At 43.6% G+C, this 21,995-nt stretch overlaps 1 protein-coding gene across 3 annotated transcripts in view; it reads left to right on the forward strand.

Moving 5' to 3' along the window:
* Csmd2 (CUB and Sushi multiple domains 2) overlaps positions 1-21,995 on the forward strand; it is a 501,465-nt gene that overhangs the window by 465,636 nt on the left and 13,834 nt on the right. For all 3 annotated transcript variants that reach the window (XM_090335284.1, XM_090335282.1, XM_090335283.1), the window contains 9 exons: positions 5,744-5,917; positions 7,277-7,465; positions 8,970-9,143; positions 11,918-12,100; positions 15,592-15,768; positions 16,922-17,101; positions 17,477-17,650; positions 21,027-21,200; positions 21,478-21,551. In XM_090335284.1, the coding sequence (XP_090191410.1) occupies positions 5,744-5,917; positions 7,277-7,465; positions 8,970-9,143; positions 11,918-12,100; positions 15,592-15,768; positions 16,922-17,101; positions 17,477-17,650; positions 21,027-21,200; positions 21,478-21,551 (1,499 nt within the window). The remainder of the gene's footprint in view (positions 1-5,743; positions 5,918-7,276; positions 7,466-8,969; positions 9,144-11,917; positions 12,101-15,591; positions 15,769-16,921; positions 17,102-17,476; positions 17,651-21,026; positions 21,201-21,477; positions 21,552-21,995) is intronic.

A 21,995-nucleotide genomic window follows, 5' to 3' on the forward strand; every position in this document is an offset into this window, starting at 1 on the left:
TTTGTCATTTGTACTCCTTTCAAGAACTGTCTGTTTAGTTCTTTGGTGTTTTTTTTTATACTTTATATATTCTAGATATTAGTCCTTTGTCCATGAGTAGCTTGCAAATATTTTTCTCATTCTATAGGTTGTCTTTTCATTCTAGTGACTGTTCCCTTTGCTATGCAGAAGCTTTTTAGTTTATTGCAATACTACTTCTCAATTCTTGTTATTATTTCCTGACCAATTGAGTACTATTCAGACGCTATCTTCAAATATGGCTGTATCTTCAAAGGTTCCACTTGTGGGTTTTTTTTTCCCAACTGAGAACAGAAATCAGTTTCAGTCTTCTGTTAGTTCTCATAACAATGTTTGTTAGAGTCTTTTGCCCAAAGTGTGGTGGAGTCTCTTGTAGTTCCTAGTTTACAGATTGTTGTTATATGTGTTGAGGCTAGGACCAATTCAGTGGTCTGTTCTGCTTTTAGCTTAGAATATTCCCTTAATTTATATACGGGAAGCCACTACTAGCCACATGAGCTCTATGGTCTTTGAGTCAAGCAGGTTTCCACTTGCTGCACAAGTCACCAAACTGTGCCCCAAGGGCAGCAAGACTCCAAGTCTATGGAGTTCCTCTAAAGCATTGGAATATCAGAACACGGAAGTCGTCAGTGACAGTAAAGAGCTGAGAGACTTGGACACTCAACCAGCTAGTCTCGATGCTTTCAGACTTGACCTTGTAGTTCACCATTCTGAGGGAAGGAGGAGGTTGGAGGAGATCATAGTATCCCTGGGTCCTGTGCTTAGAACTCTCAAAACCAACTGGTAGCAGACACCTGCAGCTCCATGCCATACATTCTACCAGCAAGGGATTCAGCATACTGAATCACCAGGGAGGGCAAGACCACTTACCATTGCGCTCTTCATTCCCTAAGCCCATAACTGTTCAAGCTTTCTCAGCAGGTCCACATAAAAAATTCTCCCTGTCCACACTGTTTCTTGTGACACACTGTGGCAGGGTATACCACAACCCCCTAAGCTGCAATTCCTTCATGTTTTCAAGTGTCCAGAGTAGCTTTGTCTTAGATCATAGGCTCCCTCACTCAAGGCAGCACCTTAATATAACCCTCTAAGATATGGAGAGGAAAAATCTTTCTTTTCTGATGTTACTGTACCACACATGGGAAGTCACAGTTACACCAAATCTAAGCACTGGGTTTAAGGCTCACAGGAGGCATGTACTATCTTCTAGCTTACCTTCCTTTCCTACCAGAGAGCCTAGGCTGGAACTAGACTGTTTCCTACTTCACCCTTTTTTCTCTATGCTTTTAGGTTGTCCTGTACCTATTTGAGTATGTCTGATGCTCTGTCTTTTGAATGTAGTTTTTCCTTTGTTACTCTTTCATGGATCTATATTGCCCACCTTTAGGTCTTGTGTGTGTGTGTGTGTGTGTGTGTGTGTGTGTGTGTGTGTGTGTGTGTGTGCGCGCACATATTCATGCCCCAGTTCTGGGACTTGAATTCAGGACCTTAACTTTATCACTCAAAGGTACACTAGCAATTAAGCCATAGCTCCACTTCCAGTTTTTTACTAGTTAATTGAAGGTAAGAGTTTCATGGACTTTCCTGCTTCGGCTGGCTTTAAGTTGTGAACCTCAGATCTCAGCGTCCTGCGTAGTTAAGATTACAGGCATGAACCACCAGCTCTGGGGCTTGGCTCTTTGCTTTTCAAACAGTTCTTTTGGCACTCAAAATTTAGATCTTTTTCCTTTTGCTTACTTTTATACTTGTAACACTGTAATGCCATATGCCTCCTGTTTCAGTATTTAACCTTTTATTCTCTAGTTTATCAATATTTAATAGCATTCTTTGACTTTCACATATTGGCCAGACCACAATCTAGGATCTTACTGAACGCTCTTTTCTCCTTTATCTTCCCCTTTCATTTTTAGTTGCACTGTTTCTGCTTTGTCAGGACATAAGACATTTATTATCATAGTATTTCCATATTATGCTTCTGTCTTTTTTTTTCACCTTTACCCTCCTCCTAGATTTATACTTAAATATAGCAAACATTCACAAATGTTGAAGTTTTCTCAGTTATCTTTTAGTAAAGTTCAGTCTTTCTTCACTATGATCCTAATGTACCCCAACTTCTTGCATAGTTTAAACTGTTTTTCTTTACCATATAATTTTAAAGAGTGTTGGAAGTATACTCAGTAGTAGAGCTCAAGACCCTAGGTTTTAGTTGCCAGTATCACAAAATAAAAACCTGGAAGGACAGCAAAATTGGATATAAAATCCTCTATTACCAATTATTGCTGTGACTTTCTAGGATGCTCCTTCCATTTTATTTTGCTTTATGTATTTGTCTTCTTTTTTGTCTCAGTATTATACCTATTTAAGGTGTGCATTATAAATGTTTGTACTCATGCATGCATAGTGAAATTATTACAACAGTCAAGCAAATGAACATATCCATCCTTTCACATACTTATCTTTATGTATATGTGATAGGAGCACCTGAAATTTATTCTTCTAGGAAATTTCCATGATACAATTCATCATTATTATTAATTATAGTCATCATGCTGCATGTTGGAACTCTAGACTTTATTTTGTGTAATATTAGCAACTTTGAACCCTTTAATCACGTCTCCCCATGTCTCTCACTTCTCCCAGGTAACTGCCACGTACCCTCTGTCTGTGAATTCAGCTTTTAGAATTATAAAATTAGTTTAATTCTATCTTAATAATTTATTTGGTGATTTTTCCATAGTTCTTGGTTATTTTTCTACCTTTTTCCCTAAAGCCTAATATTTTTACTATCATATACTGACTGTTCTGAGACCTTTTCTCAGTATTCTATGGATATTTGAATATGCAGACCTTTTCATTGTTTTACTTCTGAAACATTTTTCTTCTATTGTAATTCTAAATACTAATCCTGGTCCACTGTGCTTGTTTTTCTGTTTCCAAGTAATTTAAAGTTTGTAGCATTCTCAGTCTTGTAGCTATCCTACAGACTTGGGTTTCTTTGTACTTGTGTTTGTTCTTCTTATTAATTTTCATTTTGGGGATTTAGGTGATCATTATCCTTGGCTGCCTAGAAGTAATTTGGAAAATTATTCACTTTTTAAAGTTCCCTGATGAGAGCCTTTATGTAAAATGCAAGGACTTGTTCTTAATTTTTATAACATGGATTTTTATTTTTTAATTCTTCATCTTCATTTGATCTTTCATATGCAAGTAAGGGCAATAAAATAATGAGCCTTTTGTGTGCCAGTGGGTGAAAAATGATCTTAGTGACTTGTTAAGTATTAGGTTTATAGAAGCAAGACCCATCTGTATCCAATAATTCTTTTAGATGTGTCTTTTTAAAAAAAATTACATTTATTTCCATCTGAGGACACAGATTCAAATGCCTTCAGCAAATTGTCACATTAAGATATTTGTGTGAAAATGGTGTGGGATACTTGGCCCTATCTTAATGATGCTCAACTTGAGGCCTGTGTTATAATAATGATCAGTACAGCCCAGAGTCAAACCCTCAGGTGTGGATCTGGATTACCACCTGGGCTCACATCCCAGCATGGCCTGCAATCAGTCACATGACTCTTATGACTGCAGACAAGTCTGCTGCTTTCTCTCGGTCCTCATTTCCTCATCTCTGAAAAGCAGGAAGCTCAGAGGCTACTGTGATTTTAAACAAATTAATACAGGTAAATGGTTGGAATGTTACCAGTGCTACACTGGCAACACTGCTGATGCTATGATGATGATGATGATGATGATGATGACAATGACGACGATGATGACAACTATGACAACGATACAAAACCACAACAATGGCAGGGATTATCTGCCACTTGTCATACCGCAGAACCCATTATCCCTGTGCCAAGCCCCATTCTTTCCTGGATCACAGATTTTGTGTGCTCGCTGGAAAGGAAGGCAGAAACAAGAGAATAAGATTTCATATTTTCTCTATGCTGAGTACTTACTTCCATCACACAAAAATTCAAGGTTCCCAGTATCAACCCAACTCTCACTCTCCCAGCTTTCCTCTATACTTCCTCTACCAGCTCTCAGGACCTTTCTCCACTTGGCTGCTTTACACTTTTACCTGTCTTCTACAGATCCACACTCCACCACCTTATTTGTAGTATAAACACACAGCTAAAATGCCATAAGGATGATGGCCTGCAATCAGAAAAGCAGGATTCAGAACTCAGAAGAATCACTTAGAAATAGAGCCCACTGAACAAGTCTCATTAAATCTCTGAAAGTCTGTTTGCCATAGAGAAAAGGATGGCACCACCATGGGAGGGAAGAGAATCAAAATATTTTAATGCCTATAAACCTGAACAGTGGAATGATCTTGGTCTCTTACGTTGCAAAGGTGATAGTATCTATCAGACAATAAGGCCTTCCACTTCCTGCTTTCCCACCCACACTTCCATTCCTGTCTTAATTCTCTTTCGTTCTCTCTTCCCCTCCCTTCAGCAGCAGAAAGAAGCTTCATACTGGCCAGGGTGAATCCCTATTCCTCCTTCCCCCTCAGATAACTCAGTCTAGTTTTACCTCTCCTCTATTCTTCCCTGACCTTTCTGCAGCCTCCCTTGGCCTATAAGGCATAGTCAACACATGCTTCCTTAGCACCTTCCAGATCCAGGCATTGTGCTGGATGTTGTAGATAAGCATTAATTGAAGGTGCTATGATCTCACCATTGGGAAACTTAGGGCAAAGGAGTCCACGTGCTCAAGCCCCAGTTAAGTTCTCAGGCCTAAGCAAGACAACTACTTTTCTCCTAGAAATGCCTTTCCCTCCCCTTTGCAGCTGGTATTATTCCCAGCAAAAGTAAACTGACTGGAGGAATGCTTATTTTGAGAAATTGGCCATGCAGTTGTAGAGTCTACCAAGTGCAGAATCTGCAGGTAAATTTGGGGAGGGATGTGGGTTGGAGCCCCAGCAAAGAACTGCTATTCACAGTTGAAGGTTATCTTCTGACAGAAGCCTGTCTTCTTCCTCCATGATGCACTGTCCCAGGGACTCTGCTGCCTGAGAGAAGCAGGAAAAGATCTGGAGATAAGTAGAGAGCAAACACAGGACCCAGAAGGCATAAGAAACTAGTGTGGGGGAAGGGCGATGGTGCCTAGAGGAAGCAGGTGCTCCTGAGGCTTCTTGTAAGGCAGGTAATAAACTAGAGCTGCACCTCAGCAGGAGATGCTTCTCATTCACCCATGATCCCAATGATGGATACTCTTCTATATTCCTCTTACTTTACCTATTGGGGAATCTAACATGAGGTGGGACTGTCCCCCCTAGCTTTGGTGACCACTGCCTACACTGCCAAGCTTTGCTAGATTTGTATGACCCCTCTTCAAGTCCTTTTACATACTTTTGCCTATCCATATTTTAAAAGGTGGCACCCCAAAGGTGGTCATCTCCAGAAATTCTTCTCTAACTGCCCATGAGTGCTTTCTAATCTTCAGGGGTATAGTGCATCTCATGATCTTTTGCCAATCTAGTGAAAGTGATGAATCCTCATCTAAGCTGCCTGCCTGTACTCAACCCTATGTGTGTAATAACAGTGGGTTCACAAACCCTGTGAAGCTTATCCTCACTCTCCCACTAACCACATTGATATGGCCAAGTCCTCCTTTCTCTGGAGACCCAGTTCTGATGTCATGTCAGAGAGAAGAGGATGAGTCTAGAAGGTATGTAACACCTGCAAGGCTTACCTATCTTCTCTTTTGGTTACAGCAATTACCTGTGGCCACCCAGGCAACCCTCTCAATGGCCTTACTCAGGGCAACCAGTTCAACCTCAACGATGTGGTCAAGTTTGTTTGCAACCCTGGGTACATAGCTGAGGGGCCTGCTAGGTCCCAGTGCCTAGCCAGTGGGCAGTGGAGTGATACACTACCCACCTGCAGAAGTGAGTTGCCTTTCTTGTCCCCCTGCTTTCATCATTATCTCTGACATCTGTGTTTCTATAACCCAGGAGTAAAGGCCAGTGAATTCAGTCCTGATGGTATTCTCATTCAGACAAAGAACTCACAGATGAGGGTTTTTTCCAACCCCTAAATATAATTTCAACATGAGTTACATAAGAAAGTCAAAACTTAGTTTCATCTTTCAAGGCTTTCTTATATTTTGTGGAACAAATAATTTATCATTGTTGTAAAGTCCCATTGATTTTATTTTTCTTAGTACAAAGGTAGACTGAAGTGTATTTTCTTATATAGAAACAGTAATGTTTCTGTAGTGCCCACGGAGGTCTAGAGCAACATCTTGGCGTTTTCCCATGGTTGCAAAATAGCTGCTGAAGCTTCTTTGTAACTGCATTAGATAGAGCCCTATGCCTGAGGAAAATGTGAAAGCAGCAGAATTGGGATTAAAAAGTAAAACAGCAGAGGAGTCTAAGAATTAAAATGAAAGAGACATGAAGGAAACCAAAGACTCAAGAGCCAGATGGCACAGAAGATATTCTGGCCTCATTTGGATTACTTAGGAAGAAACTTCTAAAGCTTTTAAAAGCTTTTCTTGGCAGTGAAGTCAGAGGCTTGTCAAAGGCAAAACCACTGGATAGAGCCTTATCAAAGAGGAAAGGCTATCTTCCTGGCTCACTCCATTCTGAATATGAAACTCGGGTAAAAAAATGAACATGGAAGTGTTTTGAAAGTCAAAGAATTTATTGTAGGTTGTGGTTAATATTGTCATTATGCTAAAATTTTGCTCTGACTTTTTTGAAGTGCTTTGGAAACACTTGAACATTTTAAAATCAATTATATTTCCCAGGACATTTATGGTTCCCTGATATATGCATAGAAGTGATTGAACCTATTTCCAAAAAACACCAGCTGCCATTCAAGTCAGTTCAAAGGTGTCACTTTTACAGTGGACAAACTTGCTGTGAGAGCCGCATTGGGCCAGGGATCAAGTACACAATGCTGAGATGGTTGTACCTTCCAGGAATGCAAGTGTAGGAAGAAAGCAGAGTCCCAACTGGCAGTTAGTAAGGGTTCTAAAGAGGGTATGTCTGGCCAGACCAGCTGGCCTTTCTAAGAATAAATGAATCGTCTGACCAGGTGACTTAGGAGATCAGGAGCCTGCATCCTCAAGACCACTTTCCCTACTGCCTAATCCCTGTAGATAGACCTGCCTTGTCAACTAGCTTTGGAGATTTTGCTGGGCTGAGAATGTATTTCTGTCAAGCCTTCTGAGTTTTCATTTGAAAGCTGAATAAAATCTTCCTATCCTACTTTCTACCTCTAATTATCTCATTCTCTTACAGTCATCAACTGTACAGATCCTGGGCACCAAGAAAACAGCATCCGCCAAGTCCATGCCAGTGGTCCACACAGGTTCAGCTTTGGAACCACTGTGTCTTATCAGTGCAACCATGGCTTCTATCTCCTGGGCACCCCAGTGCTCAGCTGCCAGGGAGATGGCTCCTGGGACCGACCCCGCCCACAGTGTCTCTGTGAGTAGATGCACCTGTGTGGAGTGACTGGCAGGGTGTGACATGTCACATCACGTACTGTGCATGCCTGTATATCTGTGTATGTATACATGTACATGTGTGTATACATATGTGCATGTGAGTGTATGCATTCTGAGGAGTCCCTGTGGCTTTGGCCCTGGCTGATTCCTGGCCATCAAGACCCTTTTCAAGACCTTTTGGTAAGCTGCCCCACCAATTCATGTGCTCACTTCCTGTCTAAAAGCTAATTCCTTCCCTCTTTCCACTATTGCCACCAATCTCTGCAACCTTCAAAGTTCCTTACCTTTAGAAGGTACCTTCTCATTGAATTGCTTCCAGGCTTTTGTTCCATTAATGTACTATTGCAGTTATTTTTTTTCTTTTGCATCCCCCCTTTATTCCCAGTTGTCACTGTTTTTTATTTCGGTTCCCTTTGTATTGCATATGTTTATCTTATTTGGGAATGGAAAGGGGAATCACAGAAATGATGAGACATAGGACAAGGGTAAACCAATGCAACAGTGATACACACAAGACACTACATTGGAAATGAACTTTAGAACTTTGGGGGAGTGGAATCGAGGGTAGGGAAAATGAGGGAAAATAAGGGAGAGGGTAACACTGTTCAAAAAGAAATGTACTGGCCGGGAGTTTGGCCTAGTGGTTAAAGTGCTTGCCTAGCATGCATGAAGACCCAGGTTCGATTCCTCGGTACCACATACATAGAAAAAAGCTGGAAGTGGTGCTGAGGCTCAAGTGGTAGAGCTCTAGCCTTGAGAAAGTCCAAGGCCAGTGTTCAGGCCCTGAGCTCAAGCCCAGGACTGGCAAAAAAAAAAAAAGAAATGTACTGATTACTTTATGTAACTGTAACCCCTCTGTATATCACCTATGCAATAAAAAGAAGAAAGAAATATCCAAACCCTCTCTCCTTTGGGAAATTGAAGCAGAAATGCCCAGCTCTGAAAAAAACTGGCCTGAATGCCAGCTCTAGATTTTGTTGTTTAACAAGCTGTGTGATTTGGGAGAACTTTGCTCCTCTTCCAGAATTATGATTCCTTCAGCTATGAAAATGATGCTAATATTTAATTCTACAAAGTATTAAGCAGTTAAAAAAATCTGCACAAATGGTTCATTTGCTATTTGGTACATAGAAACTATTTCACAAGCAGTTAGCTGCATCAGTTATTGTTAGGAAAAGTTATGAGGACCACATGGAAAGAAAGAAAGTTTGGGGAAGGGCTCAGGACCAGGACATCTGAAGACAGTCCCTCACATATCCTCATGAAAAGACCTACTATGTGCTGAGCAGGTATTACTCTTCACTTGGCTGACTTGGAAATTTATGCCATGAGGTGAGCAGGCACCATCTGATGCTGAAAATTTATGCTCCAGTCGAAATCCAGAGTTTCCCTTCTTCCCTGCCCCCATCACAAGAAGCCTAGCAGTGCAAAGTGATGGTGATCCGTCCCTGTGGAGTTGCTGAGATGTTTGTTATTCCCCACAGTGGTGTCTTGCGGTCATCCAGGATCCCCTCCTCATTCCCAGATATCTGGAGACAGTTATACTGTAGGGGCGGTGGTGCGTTACAGCTGTACCGGCAAGCGGACTCTGGTGGGAAATGCCACTCGAATGTGTGGGCTAGATGGACATTGGACGGGCTCCCTCCCCCACTGCTCAGGTATGGAACATGGTATCAGGGAAGGCTTCTGGTGGAACTCTGACTGGAGGGGGTGAAAGTGACCACAAAATAGGAAGGATTCATGTCTTTGGGAGTCTTATCCCATCCCTTACAGGTGGAGAGATGGCAACTGGACATGAGTCCTTGTTCTTCCCCTGGCTAGACTCACACAGCTAGTCCATGCAGCAAGAGGTTGCAGAATTAGGAGAGATATAGCATTGTGGAGTAACCTGTGCACACACATCTATCCAAACACTTGATTCCATGCCTGCCTGCTCACAGTCCCCTTCTTCTGATCTTTTCTTTCATGTTTGAGACTCCTGCACCTCAAATGCTTCCCTTCTTTTCCCAGTGTCTCCCCAACTTGTCCCATGTCCTGCCTGCTGGGTAGGGGTAGTCTTATTCCCCATTTCCTAAAGACACCACTCAGTCCCCTGACTTTTCCTATTAGTAAATTCATTTCACTGCTAATGTCTGTGAAGACACTCACTGGCATGCTAACAAAATAACCAATGTGAGGAACTGTGAAAGTTCCAGTGTCCAACCCAGGAACCCATCCACAATGTTATTTTATTGAAAGGGAATTTAACTACCAGGAAACCAGAAGTTGAGCTGTGGATCAAGGTGGAACACTAGCCTTAAACACAAAAGCTCAGGGCCAGTGCCCAGGCCCTGAGTTCAAGCCTCATGACAACAACAAAAAGCCAGACTAGAGACATGGCTCACATGGTAGAATAAAGTGTGTGAGACTCTGAGTTCAAACACCAATACCAGCAAGAAGGAGAAGGAGGAGGAGAAGAAGGAGGAGGAGGACGAGGAGGAGGAGGAGGAGGAGGAGGAGGAGGAGGAGGAGGAGGAGGAGGAGGAGGAGGAGGAGGAAGAGAAGGAGAAGAAAGCAAATGATACCCCTAGCCTTTCCCATGCCAAGCTTCTTCACATAAGATGCCCAGCTGTTCTTGCAGCTTGGCATTCCTAGATAAGTCTCACCAGAATATTGGGCCAGATATTCATTAGATCTTTCCAGAAAGGAGAGGGTCCCAATGCCACTGCTTAAAAGGGCTTTTACTGGGCTGGGAGTTTGACATAGTGGTAGAGTGCTTCCCTAGCATGCACGAAGTCCCAGGTTCGATTCATTGGTACCATATGCATAGAAAAAAAGGCCAGAAGTGGTGCTGAGGCCCAAGTGGTAGAGCTCTAGCCTTGAGACAGTCCAAGGACAGTGCTCAGGCCCTGAGTTCAAGCCCAGGACTGGCAAAAAAAAAAAAAATACCAAAAAAGGGGCTGTGACTTTCCCAAGACAATCCCTGACATACCATTCTATAAATCCCCCAGGGCTTGGGCCTCTCGTCCCTGCTAGTCTCATTAATCACCTAACTAACAAAGTGAACAGATTTGCATATGAGCTGTGAAGATTCCTTTAGCTTGACCAGAGGGAGGCCTGCAAAGTGTGCACTTGTTTCTCTTGGACTTATGGAGGAAATGAAGCAGGAAGTGCACAGCAGTGCCTGGGTATACCCAGTGCCCGCAGGAAAGGGAAATAGCATTCTGAAGAGGAAAGGGACCCAGTACATATTTGTATACTCTTCCTTCTCGATTCTTCTCCAAAACATTAGCTTACCAATGTTCTTAAAGTCTGTGTAATCTGCCTGGGAGATCTAATTCTCCATGGAAAGGAATATGAAGAGTAGGTTGAGAAGAAACCAGAAGAAAGCTTCATGTACTTTCTGTCCGTTAGTATTTAAGATTGACTATATAGCCATTCTGACACTCCCCATCCCTAGCATGAACTGAAGGTCTCTTCCCTCCCAAAGTATAATCTCCTTTCACTTGAGTTGTGTTAGACAGGAAAATATGACAAAGATGATTATTGACCAGGATAAAGAACTAAGCCAGTATTCCTCCAAAACCCAACTAGGTGACCTATAGTTATTTTGTGACCCCCTAAGTAATCATCCAGAATGTGTGGAGAGTCTTCCTTGACAGCATCAAAATCCTTAAGAGAGACTAAAAGCAAGAGGTCACCTTGAGAGCATGAGAACGCAAGGAACCTTCAGAAGGAGGCAATGTCCATTCACTAAAGGACATGGGTTTCACTGTTCAATCTGTGATATGTAATAGTCTATAGAATACTTAGTGTCTTATCTCTCATATATCCATCAGAGATGATAGGCACTTATGCGACCAGAACAATAAATTGAGCTTTCCTACAGATCTCTGGGGACAGAATGAATCCTCTAATGTGAAAGCTAAAGAATGAATGAACCTTAAATGCCTTAGAACAGAAAAACAGGCTATCAAGAAGGAACTCTAGGTATGCACCAGTGGACAAAGATTTAATTTCTTCTTTCCTGAAACTTTACCCAAGTTGCCTTTTACAACATCATCTCCTGTTACTCCTTAAGTTCTGAGTCCAATTTTTGAGCCTTATTCTGTGTAATTGGTAGAACCAGACATTATAACAAAATTGCTGGAATCCTTGAGCCATCAGCTCCTGGACTATGATGAACATGCAAACATTCCAGGAGGTTGAACCACACTTCAGGATGTTTATTGTCCCCATCTCCAGTGTCACCACCTCTGTTGATATAAAGAACTGCCATGTGCAGGCTGGGGATGTGGCACACATGGTAGAGTGCCTGTCTACTCAGTTCATTCCCTGGGTTCAATGCTCGATATTGCTTCTCCTTAGCCACAGCCCCATCTTTCTCTCTCCCAGTCATCCATTCCATTTTCTACCATGCATGAACCATGATTTCTTTGATTCTGCCCAACAGGAACAAGTACAGGTGCTTGTGGTGACCCTGGGATCCCAGCCCATGGCATCCGACTGGGGGACAGCTTTGCCACAGGCAGTCTGATGCGCTTCAGCTGTGAAGCTGGCCATGTGCTCCGGGGATCGTCAGAACGGATGTGCCAAGCCAATGGCTCCTGGAGTGGCTTGCAGCCTGAGTGTGGAGGTAATGTATGTGATCATTCTGCTTCTCCCCTTTGCTCCACCCTGGTGTTATCATCCTCCTCCCATTCCAGCCTCTAAGAACTTGTTCTCAGAGAAAATCATCATCTATGCCCCACACCCAACCCCTTGATTTGGTGTGGAGTGGGTGCTAACATAAAACTTTTATTCATTTCCATCAGTCATCCAAAGATGACATATTCCTACTTCACAGAGTAAGAAAAGAAACCAAAAAGACTAAACTTAACCCATCATTTCATACATTTCTCATATAGTTTCATTTAACCACTATGTGCTAAATGCTATTGTTGGTGATGGAAATGCATTAGTGAAGAAGACAGACACCCTTCTGTGATCTGAATGCCACAATTCATTTGGTAAAATCCAATCACAAAGGTGACAAGAGATGGTATTAGGAGGTGGGACCTTTGGGATGTGATCAGGTGACCAGAGCAGAATGGTATTAGTGCCCCTGTCATGTGAGGACCCAGCAAGGAGGCATCATCCATGAACCAGAAAACAGAGTCTCACCTGACATGGACTGTGAGTCCCTTCATCCTTGGCTTCCCAGCCCCCAGCACTGTGAGAGTAAACTTCTGTTGTGTACATGCCACCCAGTCTTTCATATTACGTTATAGCAGCCTGGACAGACTGGAGAAGACAACCTATCCAATCCAGAGCTTACTCTCAAAGGGAAGGGACTGTGAAACAAGTGTTCAAAGTACCAAAGGAAATGCAAATTCAGTATTTAAAAAAAAACCTTTAATAGTCTAGGCCTTCATTGATATTTTGTGAGACTGCACCAATAGAGAAACTGTACTCACCCATATACTTCTAAATATCTTGAGGGAAGGGTCTGTTTTTAAATATCTCTCTCCAGAGCCAACTTTTTGCAACTGGTCTCCAAGTCTCTCTTCGAGAAGTACAGCCTATATAACACTCTCCTAGTCAGGGAGAATTTATTATTTTTTATCTTCAGGTGGTTGTACAAATGACTTACAATTAAACATGTGCCTCTATATGCACAGTACATTCTTATCTCCTTCCAATTGCCTTCCTTTTTCATGTACATATATTGAGGATTAGGATTGTTATTTGTCCACCATTCCTGTTTCTATTTGTCCACATCCCTTCAACTATCCCCCCCAACTCAAAACATGTTTCAGCTTCCTGATATTCATTTTGTCAAACCTTAATTGTTCAGAGGGGTAGGTTACATCACATACTTTAGTCAGCTATATAAACATAACTTGAGTCAATATATATATATATATATATATATATATACGTATGCCTTCATGTGTATTTATATGGGAGGTTATATTTTGGATCTAAGATCCACATATGAGAGAAAACACATTGAGTTGGTGATTTAATAGCCCAGAGAACTATTTCAGTTGATTGAAGAAGTGGAATTTGACTATGGATAGAATCTAAGGGCAAAAAAACCTACAAAGAATCCTTGAACTCTTTTCAGCAATCATATAGTTAGTAACAATATTGATATTACTATGCTGAAAGTATTACTATGCAATATCATAGTACACATGGACAGAAATAAATACAAATTCTTTACTGACAGTAAAGACCAAGATTTTCAGCATCAAGGAGTTCTAATCTAAAAAAAGAAATTAAGGGGCCGAGAGTTTGGCCTAGTGGTTAAAGTGCTTGCCTAGCATGCATGAAGACCCAGGTTCGATTCCTTGGTACCACATACATAGAAAAAAGCCGGAAGTGGTGCTGAGGCTCAAGTGGTAGAGCTCTAGCCTTGAGAAAGTCCAAGGACAGTGCTCAGGCCCTGAGCTCAAGCCCAGGACTGGCAAAAAAAAAGAAGAAGAAATTAAGGGAAAATCTAACCCTAAATTTGAGGTGAAACCAACATAAACAATGTGTTTGCGATTTTGAAAGCTATTTTTCCTAGCTTTCTGGAGTCTAGAATGGATGACTACTCAGAATGGATGACTAATAAGAACTCTCAATGCTTAGACTGAGGTCTCCAAATCCATCCTCCATTAAAAGGAATCAGGTTCTGTGGAGAAATGGCTGACTGACTCCAGGGCTTAGGCAGGGAATAGACAAGATAAGCAGGGGCTCGGGAACCTCTGTAGCAGGGAATCCACCAAAGATAACTGGAGTCATGTGAAGGAGCTCAGGAGCTGACTTGAAGCAGCTCCCACTGGCCAAAGAGGGGCTAAGAATGGTAATGGATGGCAACATGGTAAGTGAGTTTAAAGCAATGAGTTTAATAAGTAAACTCATTGGTCACCTTTAGAACTTGTTAGGAACTCATTACCCTTTTAGTTTTTGTTGTTGTTGTTGTTGTTTGTCAGTTGTGATGCTTGAACTCTGGGCCTGGGTACTGTCCCTGAGCAATTCAGCTCAAGGCTAGTACTCTACCACTTGAGCCTCCGTGCCACTTCCAGCTTTCTGGTGGTTGATTGGAGATAAGAGTCTCACACACTTCAGTTCCTGGGCTGGCTTTGAACTGCAATCCTCGGATCTCAGCCTCCTGAGTAGCTAGAATTACAGGCATGGTGTATTTTTTTTTTAAGAAAGGGAAAGAGTCAAGCATTATCTAGCTTTCCTGTATGCATTGCATTTAAGGAAAGCAAATATACTCGATGATGAGAAATTTCCTTAATTATAGCTAATACAAAAAGAATGATAGAATTAGAATATCACCATTTTCTAATAGAGAACCTGACCAATGTTCATCAAGTATTGCTAAAACCATTAAGTGAGAACTTAATGGGACTCTTGTAATACCAAAGACGGGGAGCCTGCCCGCACTGATCAGCAGTAAACAAGGAGACATCCTGTGCCTCCTGATACAATGCAATAGGAAAGACACCCAACCACCTAAAGCAGTCATGCCAAAAAGTAGAATGACAGGAAACTGAGAAACAAATTCCACAATACCTCCCTGACACAAAATCCAGAAGATGGAGAGTTCTGCAGGATGCATGCCCTGATTTCTGTAACAAATATAGGAGACAAAACCATAATCCCTGAATTCAGAGTCTTAGAGATACACCAACCGAGTGTCACAGCCTTATTAGGAATCCTGATTCAAACAAATCAACTATCAAAAAAATGCAATAATTGAGAAACCTTAAACATTCTTGGAATATTTGATGGCAATTGTGTAAAATCTTAGGTGTGATAATAAAAAAATAGTCTCTTCTCAAATAACCAATGAAAACACTATTATTTACAAAATTTTTAAATAAAATCAAGCCAGCCATGCTGATACGTTCCTATAATCACAGTTATACAGGGAGGGTAAGTAGTAGAATCACTGTTAGTCCAAGGCAGAAGCAATAAGCCCTGACTAGAAAATAAATTAAAAAGTCATAAAGGCTGGAGTCATGAATCAAGTACTTGCTTGGCAAGCACAAGGCCCCAGTATTCCCCCCGCCAATCTTCCCCCCAAAAAATTAACAATAAAAGTATGTTGACTTGTTATGGTAAATAATTCACTCTCTGGCTTCGTAGTGATCTCTTGTGGGAACCCCGGGACTCCAAGCAATGCCCAAGTTGTGTTCAGTGACGGCCTGGTTTTCTCCAGCTCCATCGTCTATGAGTGTCGGGAAGGCTACTATGCCACAGGCCTGCTCAGCCGACACTGCTCGGTCAATGGCACCTGGACAGGCAGCGACCCAGAGTGCACAGGTGAGAGCCAGGTCTTCTTGGCACTGAGGCAAGCCCTGACTCAGGACATTGACCCCTCCACGGGAGACACCAAGACATGAGCCTGAATACGATCCATACCATACATGATCCATGTGCTGAGTGACAGTCACTGAGTTAAGTGCTCCATCTCATGTGCATGTGTTGTGGAAGTCTCACCATAACCCACCAAGTAGCTACTGGTGATCTATTTTATGTATAACAGGTCTGCATCTTAGAGCAGTTGAGTAACTATGTCAGTCATGCCCCAAACTCTAGCTGCTTCCTTGGGCTTTTCTTTTTCTTTTAGGGAAAAAATCCCAGGGCTTAGCAGGATTGTTGTTTTTTGTTCATTTTGTTTTGTTTTTTTTAGTTGTTGTTCTTGTTCTTTCCCATTCTAAAGCTGCTGCCACCGCCCACCCATTATTTCCTCTCTTCCTTGGGCTTTCCCACCCCGGCCTTGTTCCTCTGAGCAGTGAGTAGAGTCTGAAGCTCCCTGCTCTTGCTCTTCTCAAAAATACCTCTAGCCTTTCCCTTGGAAAGCCAGGCCCTATGGGGCATGGATGGAGGGAGTAGCTGGGTTGACAGAATATGACATCATCCTCCTTTTCAAAGTCCAGTCTGTGATTTCAAGATTCATCTGCAATCCCTTGTCATTTTTGCTTTTGTTTTGAGACCATAGCTTATCCAACCCACCCTCGCTTGATATCATAACAGACATGGGACCATTGCACAGCTTATAAAACTATGCTCTGGACTGACGAGTCTACTGTGGAGGTGATCACACTGTCTTCTGTGGTCTATTAACATATCTTAGGCACTTCAATCCAGAAACCCCCACTTCTACTGGACCTCATTTAGCAGCCAAGTCCTGTAGGTACTTATCTCACTGGGACACATCTGAATAGGGGTGTTCTTCATAGTTTAGCTCAGGTTTATGGGGTGTTTAAGGTTTGTGGGGAGGGTGAGGCACGAAGCACTGACTTTGCCAACTTTTGAATGGGCAGTGCCCGTGGGGGTCAGTAAGGACCCACCTCCCTGATCTGAAGGTGTTCTGTCTTGGATGGGTGTGGGGAACAGTAGTTATAACATTGGAATGCTGAAAAGAAATGGGGTCCAGCTGTGAGTGAACAATTCTGAGTCTCTCTTACCCCAGTCATCAACTGCGGTGACCCTGGGATTCCAGCCAATGGTGTCCGGCTGGGCAATGACTTCAGATACAACAAAACCGTGACGTTCCAGTGTGTCCCTGGCTACACGATGGAGTCACACAGGGTGTCCGTGCTGAGCTGCACCAAGGACCGGACGTGGAATGGAACCAAGCCAGTCTGTAAAGGTGTGCCTCAGGGTTGAAGACATAGACAGAAAGCTAAAGAAGAGACACAAATGGGTGGGCATAGGAGGAGGTGACAAGGGCAAGCTCTAATGTCTTACCAAGAGTGTACAGTGTGAGGACTGGTCCTGAGGAGGTACTAAGGTAGGGCTTGGGCCTCAAGCATCGAAGGGGGCCATGCCAAGAGAGGATAGGGTTGCCACCCTTCAGGGGGCTCATGATAAAGTACAAAAAAGATCAGAACCACCATAGTAAGAGGTTCTCTTTGGTTCTTCCTGCTTGGCTGAGTACCAGGCAGTTCAAGGTAGACAGCAGTAGGCATCACCCAGGATGGTTTCTCCAGAGCTCTAAGTCTCCTTTTGTCTCTCCCCACCCCAGCTATCATGTGCAAGCCCCCTCAGCTTGTCCCCAATGGGAAAGTGGTGGGTTCTGACTTCATGTGGGGCTCGAGCGTGACTTATGCCTGCCTGGAGGGATACCAGCTGTCCTTGCCCGCAGTGCTCACCTGTGAGGGAAATGGATCCTGGACTGGAGAGCTGCCTCAGTGCTTTCGTAAGTGGCTTTCAAGGGCTTTGGGTACATCCTGCGCTGTGGCTCCTTCCTTTCCTCCTCAGGACTCTGCTGCTGAAAGGCCCAGAAGAAGCAGACCACAACCCAAGTCAGAGAAGAGCTTCCTCAGGACAGTGGTAAAGAAAGAAGTTGAAAAGAAGATGATGGGCATACCTTAATTGAACCCTGGTTTTAGACAGTCTGGGGTCCCAGTGGAAGGAGATGAAGCCAGAGAGAGGAAGGGGTTTCTTGAGCTGATGATTAACTAGTTCTGAAGATATCCAGTGCTGGAAAAGTATCTTTCTTCACATGGAAAAGAGTTCTAGGATCTGTAGTTTTCTGGTGAAAAGACTATGGGTACCACTGGGCCTAGTTCTGATGAGCCCAAGTCTACTCCAGGGCTGGTTTCAAACTGAGGTCCTCAGAGAGAAGCAGGCTGTAGGGTTCCTGACAGTCCTGGAGAATGGATTCTAGAAGGTTGTCTTAATGCTTCTGGTTTGTGCAGACAGTAGGGCCTGTTTGGTTTTTTTTTCCTTCCTGCTTGGCATTTGTATATTCTGTAGAAAACTATCCACACACTCCTGCTACTGTCTAGGTACCTCTGTAAATTTGCTCCAAAGTAGACACAGGCGAGTGGTTCACGTTAACACCTCTTAAGTGTCAGGATTGTCTGGATGCACCAGTCTCATTTCTCCCCTTGAGAAGTAGCTGGCCTGCTTTGTTAACAAAGAAGTGTGTGGGCTGGGGATGTGGCTCAGTAGTAGAAAGTGTGCTTAGCGTGTGTGAGGCACAGGTTCTTACCCAGCACATGTGTTCTTTAACACACGCCCATGAAATGAATTGTGGTTATTATAAAAAGAAAATGTCACGCCTGGCACATGTGGCTCGTGCCTGTGATCCTAACCACACAGGAGTTTGAGTGTGAGCATTGTAGTTTGAAGCCACCCTAGTCAGGAAATCTGTGTGACTCTTATCTTCAATTAAAAAGGAAAAAGCTGGAGTGGAACTGTGGCTCAAGTGGTAGAGGGACAAAGCTGAGGGATAGTGTCAGGCCTTGAGTTCAAGCCCCAGTACAGCACACACACACACACACACACACACACACACACATGCACACACACACACACACACACACACACACAATGTACCATATTATAAAGTACAAAGAGAAAATAAGACTTTCCAAAGATAACCATGGCACTCTGCCTCTTTTGTGGGTCATGATGCATGTTTGTATGTCTAGCCACATATGTGCAGGCTTTTATTAATGACAGTAGATTGTGCTGTACATGGTATTGCATGATGAATTCATTGACAGGCCACCAAACCCCCATCAGCACACACTGTCCCATGCATCAACATTTATAATGCCTTTAAAAAATGCCCGTTGTAGACCTCACATCACACTTTGTTTATCCTTCGCTTACTGGGGATGAATTTGGCTTATCCCCAATTTGTGTTTAAAAACATCTCTATCATAAATATCCCTGAAATGACATGCACTCTCTCCCGTGGTTAAGTTCTCAGAGAGACAGTGCTGGGCCAGTGAGCAGCAAATCTGCATTTCCTGACATAGGCTGCCCAATTGCCTGAAAAAAAAATCCTAACCTCAGCCTACCGGATAGCTCATGCCTGTAATTCTAGCTACTTAGGATGCTGAGATGTGGAGGATACCAGTTCAAAGCCAGTCTTCCCCAATAAAAAAAAAAAAAACTCAGACTTTTCTGGAGACCCCATCTCCGCATGATAGAATATCAGCTGTGAACAAGAAGGCTGGGCAAGAATGCAAGGCCCTAGTTCATGCCTGGTGCCAGCAAAAAGAAGGAGAGAAAGAGAGAGAGAGAGAGAGAGAGAGAGAGAGAGAGAGAGAGAGAGAGAGAGATTCAACTTACATTTGAATCTGTGAGGATGTTTCCTGACTCACACCCTTCTAATTGTTTTTGAAATATCTATAGGTCTGAGAAGTTTCAAGAGATAGCTCATTATTTAATAATTGGCCTCCCATTGCTAATTAGAAAGGCTGAGCTGCTCCTTGCCTTGCCAGCCTTTGTTCCCTAAACAGCCTTTGTTCCCCTTCCTAGATATGGTCATTTCTGATTAGCTAGGTTTTAAATTGACTTCTAATTAGTCTCTTAGACTCCCATACCCACTGAATTTTAGGACCCTGTGATTCTTGGTTGTATTGTTATCATAGTGAACTTTTATTTTTTTTTCATATGTGCTGTCCCTGAGATTTTTTTTTTTCTCAAGGCTAGTGTTCTAACACTTGAGCCACAGTGCTACTGTTGGGTTTTTGGTGGTTAATTGGCGATAAGAGTCTCGTGGACTTTCCTGCCTGGTCTGGCTTTGAATTTCAGTCTTCAGATCTCAGCCTCTTGAGTAGCTAGGGCTACAGGCATGAGCCACCAATGCCTGACTGGTACTGAATTTTTAATGACATTCTGTGATATGAACTTGACCAGGGTGTAAATGGAACTCTTTTGGAAGAAATTTAACAGCACATGTCAAGTGGAGAACATACTCAAACCTTTGAAAATTCCCCTAAGAAACCAATACAAGTTTTCCAGAAGGAGTAGTGCTTCCTGCATGTTAGTGGACTGTGCTGTTCTCCCAGTGACTTGGGGGGCCAGAGATTGAGGGGTTAAAGGTTCCAGGCCAGTCCAAGCAAAAGAAGCTGTGAAGACCCCTAGCTCATCCAACAAACTGGTTATAGTGATAGCATCTTGTAATTCTAGCTACGAAGGAGATATAGGTAAAAAGACAGTAGCCTGAGACTGGCCCCAGACACAATCATGGAATCCTTGTTTTTGTTTGTTTGTTTATTTTGTTGGTTGTGGGACTTGAACTCTGGGCCCTGGGCACTTTCCCTATGCTCTTCAGCTCAAGGCTACCACCTACCCCTTGAGCCGCAGCACCACTTCCTGTTTTCTGATGGTTAATTGGAGATAAGAGACTCAGGACTTTAGTGCCCAGGCTGGCTTTGAACTGTGATCCTCAGATCTCAGACTCCTAAGTAGCTAGATTACAGACATAAGCCACCACGCCCAGCATGAGGTCTTATTTTTTAAAATAACTTAAGCAATGTGTGTGTGAGAGAGAGAGAGAGAGAGAGAGAGAGAGAGAGAGTGTGTGTGTGTGTGTGTGTGTGTGTGTGTGTGTGTGTGTGTGTTGGCTTAAGCCGATGATCCTAGTTCTTTGTGAGACAAAGATGGGAGGATCATAGTTAGAGGCCAGCTTGGGCATAAAAGCTCATGAGATTCCTTCTCCATCATCCCAGGAACAAAGACAAAAAAAAAAAAAAAACAAATGCAGAGGTAGGCCAGGGGGTAAGACTGGGTTCAGACAATGGAGCTGGGCCCTCCATTCTCCCCGCTTCCAGCTGTGTTCTGCGGAGATCCTGGTGTTCCTCCCCGTGGGAGGAGAGAGGACCGAGGCTTCTCCTACAGGTCATCCGTGTCCTACTCCTGCCATCCCCCCCTCGTGCTGGTGGGCTCTCCACGAAGATTTTGCCAATCTGATGGGACATGGAGCGGCACGCAGCCCAGCTGTATAGGTGAGAGGGTGCCTGGGCCAGCATCCCAGCCATGGGCAGCCTGGTGGTGGGCCCAAGGTGCTTGTTTTCCTTGCCTGCCTCCAGTGGTCTCACTGGCACTGGGGAATGCCAACTCCTGAGTTAACACGTCCACAGTCAGGCTCCCTGAGACAAGAGGGGATCTCAGAAGGTAGGGGAGCTGGGGGGCGGGTCTCTTTCCAGGCCTGATTCTCAGTATGGGAGGAAGGAGTGAGAGATCAAGGACTACATGACCTACTTCTCTGTTTTGTCCCTGCAGATCCCACGCTGACCATGTGTGCGGACCCTGGCATGCCACAGTTTGGGATACAGAACAATTCCCAGGGCTACCAGGTAATGAGGTCAGCCAAGACCGGACCTCAGTGACCCCACCCCTTCTGGTTACTGTCAGTGTCAGGACTCGGGGTCCTTCCAAGGGGGCAGCACAGGGGAGGGAGGTCAACCTAGAAACAACCTCTCAAAACCATGCTCCACTGACGCTCCCTTCAGAGCCAGGGAGGCTTTGCCATCCACCAATACCAGCAAGGCTGACGAGGGAGACCATGTTCTGCCTTGAATACTACCCAGCAGGCCCAGAGTGGGGACAGCAGTGGTCACAGGGTGGGGTGGGGGTGGGGAGGTCAGGCCCACCAGATGGCCATTCTGTCAGGATGCAGAAACACATCTACACACACCTCTCAGAATGAGCCTTCTTGGGCAGTCTGGATGGGACACTCTGAACAGAGTCAAGGAAGCAGGGACATTAGAAGGTTCTATGGCAGTAAGATTAGCTAGAGC

This window comes from Megascapheus bottae, chromosome 6 (assembly GCF_031878675.1).
Source record: "Megascapheus bottae isolate mThoBot1 chromosome 6, mThoBot2.hap1, whole genome shotgun sequence".
Classification (NCBI taxonomy): Eukaryota; Metazoa; Chordata; class Mammalia; order Rodentia; family Geomyidae; genus Megascapheus; species Megascapheus bottae.